Source organism: Adiantum capillus-veneris, chromosome 14 (assembly GCF_014529385.1).
Source record: "Adiantum capillus-veneris isolate H3 chromosome 14, ASM1452938v2, whole genome shotgun sequence".
In the NCBI taxonomy this organism is placed as follows: Eukaryota; Viridiplantae; Streptophyta; class Polypodiopsida; order Polypodiales; family Pteridaceae; genus Adiantum; species Adiantum capillus-veneris.
In genome coordinates this window covers 151397615-151413219 of record NC_140944.1, presented here as the reverse complement: position 1 = coordinate 151413219, position 15605 = coordinate 151397615, and the positions used below count along the sequence as shown (strand labels likewise).

The 15605-nt window shown below is 43.3% G+C and overlaps 1 protein-coding gene across 5 annotated transcripts in view; it reads right to left on the bottom strand.

Moving 5' to 3' along the window:
• FANCM (DEAD/DEAH box RNA helicase family protein) overlaps window positions 1-15605 on the bottom strand; it is a 207891-nt gene that overhangs the window by 45381 nt on the left and 146905 nt on the right. For all 5 annotated transcript variants that reach the window (XM_086529246.1, XM_086529244.1, XM_086529245.1 and 2 more), the window contains 7 exons: window positions 7937-7991; window positions 7718-7839; window positions 7475-7588; window positions 7143-7336; window positions 6933-7063; window positions 6690-6750; window positions 6541-6611 (listed from right to left, as the gene is read on the bottom strand). In XM_086529246.1, the coding sequence (XP_086385372.1) occupies window positions 6541-6611; window positions 6690-6750; window positions 6933-7063; window positions 7143-7336; window positions 7475-7588; window positions 7718-7839; window positions 7937-7991 (748 nt within the window). The remainder of the gene's footprint in view (window positions 1-6540; window positions 6612-6689; window positions 6751-6932; window positions 7064-7142; window positions 7337-7474; window positions 7589-7717; window positions 7840-7936; window positions 7992-15605) is intronic.

The following is a 15605-nucleotide window of genomic DNA, read 5'->3' as shown; positions in this document are numbered from 1 at the left end:
CCCAATAGCTTCAAACTCAAAAGCAAATAGTCCCCAAACGCATCTAGTATAAAATCTACGCCCAAAAGCAAGCAGCACAAATTACGGAAATCCGTACAGGCTACCATGTCAACATGTCGGAAATCCATACTATTGCCGGGCACCCTGCCATACAGTCTGCCACATCATCACTTTTGTCCGCCAGGTCATGCCACGTCATCAGCTTGTGACATACACCCCTCTTGAAAGAATTGTAATCGCCCTCGATTATGCCTGCAAAATCAAACATAAACCAAAAATTAATTCAGTATACACTGACTCTAAGTACCGACGCACTAGACGAGACAAATCCAACACTTGTACAAAGACAACAATCACATCAAATCACATTCAAATCACATAACAAAAAAAATCATTCCAAATCTCAGACCATGACTGCCAGCAACGTATTTAGCAATGGCATCTAGATCCATCCCGGACCTCACTGATGTCGGATTAACTAATTCTTATTGCAATCCTGTCAATAGAGATTCTCAAGACCGAAATGTTGCAGTCATTTCGTCTTTGAGTCCTACACTCAAACACAGTCACATGTTAGAGTGTTCACCAATCAGAATCAGTTCCGGGAATTCCCATGTGAAGTACTTCTTTCATAAAGTCATCCAGCAGAATATTGTCAACCCATCAGTATCCCTAAAATCCAAAGGAAAATCAATGACTTTATTCTTTTTGGGTAATCTGTGATAAAGGAGCGGAGTAACTCCTCTCTTGTGCAGTTTCACCTGCACGAGATTCAACCTACTGATCTCTGGAATAGCCAAAGCTAGACCAAAAGCGTCAAGGTAAAGTTCCAAATTTGAGGGTATCCACTAGGTCCTCCTCGTCCATCCACTTCGCATTCAATGCCGGATGGTTCTTAATTAAGAACCATCGTTCACTTTACCTTTCTCTTTTCTTTCCTGGTGAGCCAGTACCTGTTCCAAAACAAGAATCTCCTCGCTCTTTGCCATTTCATGTTGCACCTCAGGCTCCATGTTGACTAGCACCTTACCCTTGAAATTTTTCAAGAGACTCGTATAAAAACTTCCAAGTATTTGGCAACTTCAGTCAAAAGAATACATCATTGATCTTCTCTTTCATGTGGAAAGGGCCATAGTATCTTCGCTTTGGAAAAATCCACTCCTTTCCTTTTCGTTTCTTTAGGCGTGCCTTCTCAAAACGTACAAAGTAGACCAAAGTAGACCACCATGTCAGTACAGATCCTTTCAAGAAAGATGCTGCCTTTCGCACCCTGGAATGTTCCAAGAACCGTCCTCCAAAGAAGGCAACGTCAAACTGTTGTACAAACTCAAGGGCTCGATGGGTGTCATGGTAGCCTGAAAACGTCTCAAACCTGACGACAGGACTCCCTTCCGTGAACTCCTTGGTTTTCTTGTTGATAAGGTCATTGTCAAAAGAGATGAGCTCTCCTCCTCTAAATGGCTAGATGGCCTTCCATGCCTACTAGACTTTTTTTTTCAAAAATCTACTTCAAAAGAATCTTGTCTTAGGTGCTTATAAATTGAGGAACCTTCTTAGCACCCTCGAATACTTCAAATGGCACCATCCCTGTGTGTTGTTGTAGGCAAACTCCACCAAGGGCAAATACCTTTCCCATTAAGTCTTTTGATTTGAAATATAAGACTTCAATAAATCCAATTCCATTAAATTGGCTATCTCAAATTGCCTATTTGTCTTCCGGTGGAACAAGGACGAGAACTGCAACCGCGTTCCAATGTTCTCCCAGATTGCCCTCCAAAATAAACTAGTAAACCGGGGATCTCTCTCCAAAGCAATGAACTCGGGCATGCCATATATTAGAAAATCTATGAGACACAGTTTTGCCAAATGGTCGGGCTTAACTGTCTTCTTTACCGGAATGAAGTGGGCCTGTTTACTGAATCTGTCGATGACTGTCTAAATGCCATCATGCCCACTTTGAGTCTTGGGGAGATCAAAGATGAAATCCATAGCAATGCTTTCCCAAGGGCGAGTGGGAATGGGTAAAGGCTGTAAGAGTCCATGTGTCTTATGCTTGTCAAAACCTAACCTTTTAGCATACTGAACAAATGCGAAAAAAGTCATCCACATTCTTTTTAAGCCGTCGCCAATAGAGGTAACGCTTCACACCCTTCAAGGTGGTATCTATGCCGGGGTGGCCTGTAAAAGATGTACAATGACACTCTGTCAAAACCTTTTCCTTGAAGGGCTGTGTAACACACAACATCGTTTTCCGCATCAAATAGCCATCTCGTATGGAATAGCTTGAAACTGTCTCCCCAACCTGTATCCTAGTAAAAATATCAACCAAGTCACGATCCATGGCATACTGATCAACCATATCCTCGAAGCATCTGTGATGAATCGTGGATATAGCCTGAACCAAGGGCTTCCGAGACAATGCATCTACCACTAAATTCTTCTGTCCTTGAACATGGACAATCTGGAAGTGAAATTGTGACAGAAGGGTAGCCCATCGCATTTGCTTTTCCGAAAGCTGCTTCTGTGACAAGTAGCGTAAACTTTCATGATCCGTAAAGACTGTATAATCAGCTCCGAGTAAATAGTGTCATCATTGAGTAAGAGCATGGATCATTGCCAGTAGCTCTTTTTCATAAATCTGTGCAACCATTTCAGGACATAAAAACTTCCTACTCTCATAAGCAAATACATGGCCTTCTTGCATCAAGATTGCTCCCAAACTACGACCATAAGCATCACAATAAATTTCGAATGACTTATGCAAGCCTGGTAAGGCCAATACGAGTCCAGTAGTCAACTTTTCTTTGAGAGTCTCAAAGGTTGTAATCTATGTCGGTCCCAAATAAAAGGAACTCCTTTCTGAGTCAGCATATGCAAAGGAGAAACTATCTCTGCAAACTATTTCCGAAAGAGCCACCAATGATATGAGAACAAGCCCAGATAAGCTTCGAACCTCATGAACCTTCTTCCAATCAGGCCAATAATGAATAGTCTCAATTTTGGCCGGGTCCATCTTTACCCCTACTACTAAGAGGATGTCCTAGGAAGCGTATCTCAAGGAAGAAACATTCACTCTTTTTCGTGTTAATAACCAATTTATGCTTCCGCAGTGCCTATAAAACTCTCTCAAAATCCCAAGTCGTCTTGAAAGCTATCTTGTAGACTCTCCAAGAGCAATTCAGATCTGATGATAGCTACTCTTTGTATCAATTTGGCAAGCAGAACCATGAAGTATTTCAAGTATATCATCAATCCTTGTAATGTGGAAATTTGTTCTAGTTCATGATTTCTTCATTTTGGCCTCAGCTAATTCTGTAAGGTGGCCGGTTCGGTGGTGTACTACCACGAATCAATCATGTGATCTTCAGGACGTGAAGGAGGCAACTCGCCTGGTACGCCCTTAGAAAAACAATCAACCTCAGCTTGCACAAAATCTTGTCGTTCCATTTCCAGGTCAAACATATTCGACCTTTCAGTTTCTTTTTTTTTCAGTCAAGTACAATCTCTTTGCCGTGCCCAAGAGGTATTGGCCCCAAAGACTAGCGCCCCTTACGGAATTTATTTTTCACTATTCATTGCGAAGTACAAAACCCGAGGGACCTCTGCTCTCAGACTTTGCGTTCAAATCCCCTCAAAATGAGGCCCCAGGGGCTCTTATAAAGTTTAGAAGGGATGCCAAAAACAAAGCCCCAAAAGCTTCAAACTCAAAAGCAAATAGTCCCCAAAATCATCTGGTCTAAAATCTGCCCTAAAAAGCAAGTAAGACAAATTACAGAAGTAGAAGCGCCAAGAGAACTCGTGCGAAGTAGAAGCACAAGCAGCACAGATAAAAATCCAGACTTGACACCACACCACGCGCGCACACACACATCACTCCCCTGCACAAGAGAAAGACAAGAGGAGGTGGAGGCTAGGGTGGGAATGTGGCAGGGGAAGGGATCAAAGACAAACTGTAGGGAGGGAGCGGGCTACGGGGAGACGGACAAGCTGTAGAGAGGAGAAGGGCTTTTGGGGGGGGGGGGGGCACATGCGAGGGAGAGCAGTAGGTTGGGGCACCGAGGGCTTCAACGAGCAACTCTGCGCCTCGACTTTTTAGTGATCAACTCTTTATTGTCAAAGGAAAAGTAGAGGAGGAATTCTACTTCAAAGGGAGGAGCATTTGCAATCAGTTCTAGCAATAAAATTTGTTTCAAGTGTCGCAAAGAAGGGCACATAGCCAAAGATTGCATAACATTGAAGACTTGTAGCATTTGCGGGAAGAAAGGTCATCCTCCTTCCAAGTGCTTCAAGAAAGACACAGGCAGCACCAACAACAATTTGAAGCCCAGAAGCTTAGTCTGTCTCGCAGAAGAAGACAAAGATGAAGATAAAAAAGAAGACGCAACAATCTTCCAGTCTCTTGTGACTACAACTCTGACGACAGAGATAACTTGGATTAGCTTGGCCTCAGTCTTTATACTTTCATTCAAGGGGAGGTATGCAATGTCTCTTGGATTAGAGATGGTTTGTCTCCTCGATTGGACATGGTCTCCTGGATTGAAGATGTTCTTTTGCTCCTAGGATAGAGTGTGTCAAAAATGTCAATTTTCATAGTCTAAACCCCAAGGGGAGGGTTGTTAGGGTTATGGGATTTAGCCTATGCTTGTGTGTAGCACCTCTTGTTTACTAGGATGCATAGGTGGCATGGAACCATGTGGTAGCATGTGGAAAAGACACCTAAGGGGTGTAGCTACCAGTGTAACAAGAAACGTTTCGCGTGTTTCTTTGATTCGAGGCGTTTCGTTTCACAAATGCCATATAAGTGGTAAAATATGTTACACATTAAACACTATATGGCTAATATTGAATTTTAAAAATTAGGCCCCTTTGTCTTTTCAACCTGAAAAACACGTTTCGTCCCCTTGTTTCTAGTTTGTTTCGATACGTTTCGAGCATTTCGGGTTTCGTTTCGTTTGGAAGGGACAAAACGTGTTTTCATGTGACTATGGTAGTTACCCATGGAGGCCATTACTAGAGGGTGTGAACTCACCTAGATTTTGTTAAGAGGTCCCTAAAGTAGCCTGAGAGGTCACCCACGAGTTCTCAAGTTGATTGGGCTGATTTGGAGCTTCCATATGATGTCACGTATGATGCTAGATGGCATGCCTACACTAGCTCTATATAATGAGCCTTTGTACTCACTTTGATTCAATCTAGCAAACAAGTTTGCGTCTACACTCTACTCCATCTTCTATTGTGTGTTGAAGTGTTAATTACCATGCCAATGCCATGAATGGTTCTCTAATCTATTTTCCCTAAACTCTACACAATTTTGGTTGAATTCAAACAAACTTGGTAAAGAGGATACGCATAACTTGTGTCTACACTCTACTCCATCTTCTAATGTGTGTTTAACTGTTAATTACCATGCCAATGCCATGAATGGTTCTGTAATATATCCTTCCTTACACTCTACACAATTTTGGTTGAATTCCGACAAACTTAGTAAAGAGGATATGCATAACTTAAAAGTCTAATAGTCTCGTATACTTACAACTTGGTAGGATAAACTTAAAAACCAGATGTTGGCATTCTAGGTTGCATCCATAGTCACATAGTCACATAGGGAGCAGAGACGAGGGATGGAATGAATTGCCATTCCTTGTGACTATATAGTGACATGGAATGAGGACCGGAATAGAAAATGGGAATGGGTAATGGGTACGAGACCCAAAAATGGTCGTTCCTTGTGACTTGCATCTCATGGTTGTATGTCCACAATGGCCTTGCATATGCATTTTTAGTCCGTTTTGATTTTTTATCAGCCTTCATGCTGATGTGACATACTTTTGATGATGTGGCAATTTTATTAGCACACTCAGCCCTGAACTAGCCAGCCCCATTTTTGCAAGACTCTAGGTCACTTATATCTATATAGAAGTGACCCTGTCCCCTCATTCTCATTCCATTTTTATGGACTACGGGCAATAGTCACCTGGAATGGGAAACAGGAATGAGACTGGCAAGGCCATCAAAGACGGAAATGGCTTGTTCATTTCACTGGAACAGTTTACAACGGCTTTTTATAATTATATTGTGTATAAAATGTTTGAAACTCCCTAAAGGAATGGCAAAACGGAAATGAGAAACAGAGAGCTTCGGAAACAGAGTTTCCGATGGCTCCAAAACAGAGTTTCCTGGTTACTATGACTATGGGTGCACGTGCTTAAGAAAGCATCTTGTTTAAGCTTAGGGATGTGCTTAAGCTAGGGTAATGCTTCTTATGGCCATAATTAATCAAGGAAAAGCTTGTTCTAAAGACCAGCATTGGATCAAATTTTCATCACCAATGGTTCACATGCGAAGCGAATGGTAAGGGGCCGATAGAAGAATGGCTGGGATAGACTGAATCCAGTCAGAGATATGACTGTTTTCTCTCTTCATTTGAGGCAATAGTCTAATGCCGAGAAACATTCATAACAGATGCTCATTGCTAAGACTTTAAAAAGCCAGATCATTTAAAACCATGATCTTGTGGCAACCCTTCCCTTCCCTTATTACCTGAACTCTGGCCAATAAACTCCATTGCTTTTACAATGTCTCCAAGGATTTTGAGTGCCTCCAATATATCCCTAAGAAACCCAAGTACTTGTTGGTGGTTGGGTAATAATTTTAAATTCCAGTTCTTACGTTATCAAATGTATACTTACTTAACACTCTCTCGAAAATTTGTAAAAATAATCACCCTCGTTTTACTGGGGTCATTTGCCTCTGCATCCATCAAAATCCAAATAGTCAAACAATATAGGTTCAGCAATGTCATGTGAGGAAATGCATAATGTATTGCAAGTAAAAGCGCGGTAAATCAAGCTTATATGCAAATGATTCATGATGACCACCCCACAAAGAGCCATGACAGCAAGTATATTAGCGCCAACATATTGAAGCCTTACCAAAATGATCTGCCATCAACTCAAGTAACTTTGTTAGTTTGGGGCTAGATGCCCCATTACGCACATGCTTTTGCATCATTAGCTTAATTTCCTGTACCTTCTCATTTCTTCCCATCAATCTTCCAAATGGTCTGGCACAGTAAAGCATTGAGTCACACAGAAAAGTCTTTGGAGTAAATTTCACACAAAAAAATAAAGGCCAACCCGCACCCTGACTGCAGCTTCTCTTTAAGCATCTCAAATGCCGGTCGGATTCCATGGCTAAATAATAATTTGAACATATGATAGAGGGTGATAGTAGCTCCAAAGCAAGCCTCGACCTCCCCATACTGTCGTGGATCTAGCCCTGGCGGAGGTGCCTGCCTGAATTTGTCGCGAGCCGTTAGAAACTCGTATGGTGCAAGCTGGGCAAGGGTTTAAAACATGTATCAGAAACAGAAAACTTGTCTGGTACAAGCTGATCCAATTAAAAAGGCAAAGGTTTAAAACATGTATCACAAACAGGAAATGGCAGCCATAATTCCAGTCAGATAGCCTCTTACCCGTGCAGCATCTTTGCTATAAAAAACTCCAAAGCCACAAAGTCTGTTTACCAAAGGTTGTAAAACTTCAAGAAAAAGGTCTCTGATTTTTACAGACTCCGAGTCCATTGGCACCTGGAGGAAACAACTTAATTTCGATTGGATCATTGATACTACCACAAAAATATTCATTGAGTGTGTGCTGCATGCACTAACATTCTCTCTGAGGCAATCAATTGCACAACATAGCTTCAAGCTTCTAACCTGGAGTAGTTCAAGCTTCCTATTATGTACAAACTGCTTCACGTCTGGATCATTCTCATTTCGATACTCGAGGCATGAAATTCTAAGGTTGTCCACTACAGACTGGATTGTGACCTGCTTTGCTGAGAAAAATAGGCACATAGCATTATGTCCAAATTGTTAAATGCTTATCAAGGTCCAATTGAAACAAATGAAAACAAGAGAAGGGCAGCTACTTACAACCAGGTGTTGCAGTCAATGCGAGTATGCGAAGCCGTACAGATGCGTCCACTAACTACTGTGTCAAAACACAAATATCCAAAAGGCCTAGAACAGTTGATATAACATTTTCCCTCAGACAATTTGGCATAATTGTACTGCTAAACAAACAACTGATTCCAATACTCGTGTAACATAAGTTTGTATATTGCTTGTGAGGGAAGCTAAAGGAAAATGCTCTTTAATAAGGAAATGCACCATTACAAAAAAAAAATAAAGGCATTAAAATACTACAAGGACAACAATTACTGAGAGTAGGAGTGTCAAAGGTACATGATATGAATGGCAATAAGCATAGTGTATACTTGAGTCTAGGCTGACCATAAATTAATCACCTCATCAGAGGAAAGAAAAGACCGAGGCCACTAAGATTCTTTCTAGGTCTAGTCTCCAGCTGGATGGGCAATTGCATAGTCTCATCCTTCCCGTAAAATGTCTACATGATCAACCAGATCAATCTCTAACGTACCCGACTAAGAGTTGGAGTCATGTCGCAAAGTGTGCACCTTAGCACACGAAACACGTCTCCCAATAGACAAGCCAGCTTCATGCTAGGAATTGCTACAATCATCAGATAGACTCAGATTCAGAGCCTTCAAGGCACACCACCCCTTTTTTCAGGGTGAGGCGAGCAGGAGTCGCAGTTGAGAGAGTAGTTTGGAGCACATAAGCAGACATGGATAGATATACCCTTCCATTATAATCCATCAAAGAAACATGGATAACACCTTACACAGCTCTTACACAATACTCATGCAGAATCTATGGTAGCTCTACATCAAAGAAACATGGATAACACCTAGACAACCTCTTCGCCCAAAGATGATGTATTACAATGAGTACTTCTTGACAATGCTAGACGATGGGTGTGTGTGTGTGTGTGTGTGCGTGTGTGTGCGTGTGTGTGTGTGTGTGTGTGTGTGTGTATTGGGATGTGGTTTTTGGTAAGTTTCAAGCCACGATACCTGGATCCTTTTGCCTCCAGTCTTGTAGCGGATTGGAAAGTAGTCACACAGGACTTGTTGTGGCATGGTAGAGATGACGTATGTGGCAACTTGCTTCGGTTAGAAAGTTTACATTGGAGTCGTGTTTTTTATCAAACTCTTGTTCAATGCTCTCCAAGACAGGCTTATTTTCTCTCACAAAAAGGTATTTGCAACGTAATTGATGTGTTGGATGCTGATGGACGGATGCTTTCGTTCAAACAGGTTGCTCGTATCTTTGGGCTTGGGATGCATTATAGGCGTATGTGGGACAACATTAAAAATCTAGTTGATTCCATATCTCCTGTTCCACTGCTGGTTGCAAAAAACCGAATTTGTGATTGGCACTATGATGGTTCTTCAGCCTCTTTGATTTCTGCAAAGAAAGTGTATGGTCATTTGCAATCATTTTCTTGGATGTATGAACACTGTAATAAGCTAAATATGAACAAGAGTGATATTTGGTGGCGGAGTAAGGTCATGAGGGTGTGGCATGCGAAATTGCCTCTAAAGGAGAGACTGTTTATGTGGAGATGCATACTTGGGGTTCTCCCGATTGGCAAATTTCTACGTTCTAGGAGATTGGCCTCTTCACGATGTGTTAGATGTGGTGCAACAGTTGAGACCATTCCGCATTTACTGTGGTCTTGTTCTCATACGCTGCAGTTTGTGGATTGCATCTCTGCTGCTCTTCGCACGCGTTTTCCTGGCATGCATTTTGGTAGATCTTTCTGGATCTTTGGAGTACTTCCGCCATTGCTTCGGCCGTATGCATACTTTTTTGGCCGGGTCAGATTCTAGGCGCTTTGGACGGTGTCGAGAGTACGTAATTCCCTCATGTTTCAGCAGATGCGAGTCGATTATGTTTTCTTCTTCAAGACGGCTCTGTTGTAGTCTCTTCGAGTGGCTTATGACTTGGATGAGATTACTCTCAGTCATTATGAGCTTTATTTTGACTCTTTCTAATTTCCCATTTGTAGTATTTTTCGTGGGTTTTCCTCGTCTTGAGGTTTCCCATGGGTAATTCAAAATGACATAACAAAAAAAAGTGTGTGTGTGGTTGGGGGTGGGGGGGTGGGGGGGACCATGGAATCCTCGGCAGCAAGGTGATTCGATTCGTTTGGAGAGTCTCCATTGCAGCCGAGCATTTTCTCTTACTTTGGTCGACCACTCCCCTCTCCAAGCTTACTTTCTCTCTAGGCGTGGTATTCATGTGGTTGAGGATGTAATCGATGAGGCTAGATATACCTTTGAGTTTCCATTCGCCACTTGCCGTTTTGGATTGGGCATGCATAACCGTCAGTTTTGGAGAGAACTTCAAAGTATGTTGCTTGACTTTTTGCCAGTTTCACCTTTACCTTTTGGTGATCGCATGTCTGATTGGGATCTTCGGAAACGCCTTTTCGAGATATTTATGCGCCTCAAATTTATGCTCTTCTTCTACCACAATCATGGCTTGCTATCATTGCAATGCCCTATGGCACATGCATAAATCTGATCTCTGGTGAAGGAAGCTTCTCTCTACCTTGTGGAAAAGCCATTTGCCTTTGAAGGAGCGACTGTTTCTTTGTCGTTGTTTGCTTGGAGTGCTTCCTGTTGGCACTTTTCTTAGGGCGCGTCATATTCGGCCCTCCTCTTGCGTCCGTTGCTCCATTGCAGAACAGGATATCTGCCACCTGTTATGGGATTGCTGCATTATTAGAGACTTCCTTCGTCGTGTATTGGCCTGTATGCGGCTCTGCTTTCCTGGGGTTGTTTCTCACAAAAGGTTCTAGGTATTTGGCATTTTCTCTTCGGTCCTACAGCGTTTTGCGGTCTTCTTTATGTGGGTCAGATACTTGGCTTATTGGACCTTGTGGAGTCAACGTAATGCTTACATGTTTCGTCGTACTAGTGCAGACCCGTTTCCACTCTTCAAACTTTCCCTTAGGCAATCGTTACGATTTGCTTTGGAAGTGGTGATATCACCTCAGAGATACATCGGCTTTCCTATGAATATTTCTAGCTACTCTCTACAGCTGAGGAGTTCTGTGTTCTTCCCCTTGTACATTACCCTTTCGGTGGGTTTTCCTCGCTTTGAGGTTTCCCAATAGTAAAATCTCTTGTACGATTTGTGTCTGATACAGCACACAGGCACTGTCACTGCCACTATATACGTGTTGTACACAAATTCTTTTCCTCACAATGCATACATAGGCTCGCAACAGCCAAATAGCCTCAAAATTTGCATACATCTCAATCCCCAGATCCCATACACCACTTTTGCATTTCATAAAGGTATCTGTTACACTTGTCTTTTGCTGACGATATACTAGTACCGATTGATGTTTTTTTGTTTGTTGGATAGCTACAGCTGATTTTTGAGCATGGTAGAGGATTGGATCACTATCATACTGATGGGTGATGCAAATATAACGTATTGGGAGCACCTTCAATGATTGGGATAGGGCGACGGCGACGTATGTTTGAGCAACAACGCTTAAAAGTTTGAAGGGGCAATTGAGGGTGCGGGTAGGGCGGAGCGGGCAAAGGCAAGCAGTGTCACAAATTGCGGACGTGTCAAAGCCCTCAAGAAGGGAGTCAACTTGCAGATGTCGGCCGAGGGGCCTAAACCCTAAGAAGAACAAGTAACAGAAGAAGAAGTCCTACCAACTTATGGGGACCCAGTCCGATGGGGCCCCAGTGACATAAAGGAATTAAAATAAAGCACGACCCACGCAAAATCTAATGACGTGGCAGCTGTACGAAGATCTTCCAAAATTGCGCTGACATGATGACGTGGCAGGCTGTTCAGATTTCCGCGTTTTGCGTGGCTGATAAAGTGGCAACAAATAGATTTACAAAAAAAAGTATGTGGTGTGTGTGTGTGTGTGTGTGGTGTATGGTGTATCTAAAGCTTCTGAGTGAAGGTTGTCCCTGCACGCCCTCTCTGGCTGCGAGCTCTACGCTACTAACCTCCAGCGCGAATTGTGTCTCAGCGTGGACTGTGTGTGTGTGTGTGGGTGGTGTATGGTGTATCTAAAGCTTCTGCGTGAAGGTTGTCCCTGCACGCGCTCTCTGGCTGCGAGCTCTACGCTACTAACCTCCAGCGCGAACTGTGTCTCAGCGTGGACTGCGGCCTGCGTGGTTGCGGGACCTGCATCACCCAGCTCGTCAGCACCTACCCTGTACGAGTTCCGTCTGCTGTTGCTGGTCTGCTTCAGAGAGTATGTGTGTGGGTGTGACAATGTGTGTGTGTGCGTGTGTGTGTGTGTGTGTGTTGAGGACAAAAAGTGAATTGACAGCCCTTTGTCAGGCCCGGGTGAGTTTGCAGCATAATGAGAAACGAAAATTGGTTAAATGGTAGACTCGTGCTCGCCATCGAGCTTTTGTGGACAAGGGATGTGCCTCGAAACAGTTTTTGAAGAACTTGCATCATTCAAGGGCTTCTCAAACTATTAAGCGGGTTATGTTCCAAGCTTGAGCCTGGACAAGCTCAAAGCCTGGACAATCTACAGTGCATTCAATTGTCCTGCCACATGATACTTTGGCCATGGAGGCGGATTTTACAGAAAATGAATTGCACTCGGCATTGCTCGCTCTTGGCATTTAGCGTTCGCCTGGTTCGGACGGGCTCATTGTGGAATTTTTTATCTCCTTTTGGGAGCCTTTGAAAGAACCTTTGCTTTACATGATGAACATTGCATGGGCGTAGCTGTATTTGCCGATGTCTTGGAAACAGGGTTTGTTGAAGTTATTGCCCAAACAAGCGCTTTGTGAGCAGTTCTTGCATTGGAAGCGCATAACTCTTATGCCAGTTATATATAAAATATTGGCTAAAATCCATGTGAACCGTATCAAGGAACCTCTTATGGTTGGTATCCACTCCGTGCAGTATGGCTTTAATCCTCATCGTTAGGTTTTGGATAATCTGGCTAATGTATTGATTGGAATGGAATATGCAAAGTATATCCAGCAGGATGTTCTTGTGATGCAGGCAGACAGCGAAAAGGCTTTTGATACAGTACAATGGGATTTCATTGCTGTCACCATGCGCACCCTTGGATTTGGTCCTAAGATGGTCAATGTGGTATACTTCTTGTATGCTCACAATACATCTTCAGGCCTCCTTGATGGGGAGTTGACAGAACCTTGGCCTCTTGGATGCTATATTAGACGGGGTTGCCCGCTTAGAGCCCTGTTGTATGCCATTGCCACCCACCCCTTGTTATTGTATTTAGATCACTTGATTTCGCTCGGCCGTCTTCATGGGCTGCAATTATCGACTGACAAAGACTTCACAAGGCAAGCCTATGGTGATGATTCATTGTTCATGCCCCGCAATAACCACGATGATGTGCGTGAAATTTATGCAGGCATTGGATACGTTTGGCCTGCCAGTAGACCTTAAGGTTAACTTTCACAAATCCAAACTCTTGCCTCTCGATGTTGACTAGCATCGTCTTCTGTGGCCTGGTGAGATTCTTGATCTCCATGTGGTGGTCAAGCACTTAGGATACCTATCGGCTGGCAAGTAACCAATACACAGCAAATTGATTGGGTTATGCAACGATTGAATGTCAAATTTCACTATTGGAAACTATCTACATGGCCGCTACATGTTCGACTTGGTATTGTGCAAAGTATCATGATGGCATATGTTCAATTTTACTTGCCATTGTTGCATTGGCCTTGCTCCCGTCTCTCATTGCTTATGTCTAATATTGCATCTCACTTGTGGTGCTCTAGTTCTCATAAGAAAGCCTCCGTTTGTTAGCAATGGAGAAACTTTACACTCCGAAGCGTCTTGGGGGGCTCAATATTTTGGACCTTCGACGCCATGCATTGGCAAGGAAGGCTATGTTATTACCTACTCTTGTGCGGCAATCTCAGCCATGGACAGTTATGGTTGTTGATCTCTGTCGGCACACTACCACTCCCGCTTTTGGTCGTTGGCAGACTTCCCTTTGGGAGATTGTGTTTGGCAAGATGGATGGTTATGTTGCTGGTTGCTTATTCACCTCTGCCTTGCTCTCCGCTTGGAAAGATGTTACGAATCATCTCTATTGGCATGGTAGGCAGCAAGCAGCTGGGAATTCCTTGCGTTTGGAAAGCATTCATTGGGGTAAGGTGTTCTCTCTTACCCCGGTTGATCAATCGCCTAGTCAAGCCTACTTCCTCTTTGGTCGTGGCATATGCACAATGGATGATGTGGATTCATCTGGGAATTTGCTTACTTTTTCTCAAGCAGCAGCGCCCTTTCGGTTGGACATGCATTATCGTCAGATTTCGAGATTTCAGCTTATGATGGCTGATTTCCTCTCTATTCCACCGTCGCTGGCAGGTGGTTGTCGTATGCAGGATTGGACTCTATGGGACACTTCTATGGACACGATTTCTGCCCGTCATATTTATGCTTCTCTTGTGCAAGAGTCTTGGCTGGCTGATCACTGTAATGCGCTCTGGGCTTTGCACAAATTTGAACGATGGTGGAGACAAGCTCTCACTGTAATTTTGAAGTCTCGCTTGCCTCTTAAGGAGCGTCTGTTTCTTTGCGTTGTTTGTTGTGAGTTCTTCCTGTTGGAACTCTCCTTGCAGCGCGTCACATTAGCTCCTCTTGTTGTGTCAGTTGCTTCGCGGCAGATGAGAATGTTAGACATCTGCTTTGAGATCGTCGTTGCACCAGGACATTCCTTCGATGCGTTTCTGCTTGCATCAATCTTTGACTTCCCTCGGTAGTTTTCCACAAACGTTTCGGGCTTTTTGGCATTCTTCCGACTTCCCTCCATCGTTTTGCCATCTTCTTCACATGGGTCAGATTTTGGTCGCTATGGTCTCTGTGGCACCATCGCAATCTCCGTATGTTTCACCGTCGTAAGAAGGAACCTTTTCCATCCTTCAAGATTTCGTTGAGGTAATCGATACATTTTGCCTTTGACACTGGGACATATAACTCTTCTATGTTTGCTTTTAGAGATTTTACATCGCAGAACACAGTTGTGTTCTTCCCCTTGTATCTGATCTTTTTGGTGGGTTTTCCTTGCTTAGAGGTTTCCCACTTCTAAATTAATCAAATCAGATTTACAAAAAGTGTGTGGTGTGTTGTGTGTGTGGGTGTGCTGGTCATGCAAGTTGATATTGAAAAGGCCCTTGACACTGTGCACTGGGACTTCATTGCTGCCACAATGAGATGTCTAGGATTTGGTCCTAAGTTGGCCAATGTGGTTTATTTCTTGTACGATTGTAGTACGTCTTCGGGAATCCTGGACGGGGAATTGACAGAATCGTGGCCGCTTGGTTGTTCGGTTAGGCAAGGTTGCCCTATTAGTTCTTTGCTGTATGCAATTGCCTCTCATCCTTTGTTGATGTATCTTGATTACTTGACCTCTGCGCAGCGTCTTCATGGTTTGCAGCTACCATCGGGTCATACCTTTATTGGGCAGGCTTATGCAGACAACTCGTTGTTTATGCCCCGCAATCAGCAAAACGATGTTCAAGTAATTATGAACGCTTTGGAATTGTTTGCGATTGCGGCTGGTCTTAAAGTCAATTTCCGTGAATCAAAGCTTATGCCTCTCCGTTCTTGTGATTGGCATGCTCTATTGTGGCCAAGAGAGATTGTTATTCCGAATGTAATCACTAGGCATTTGGGTTATCCAATTGGATGG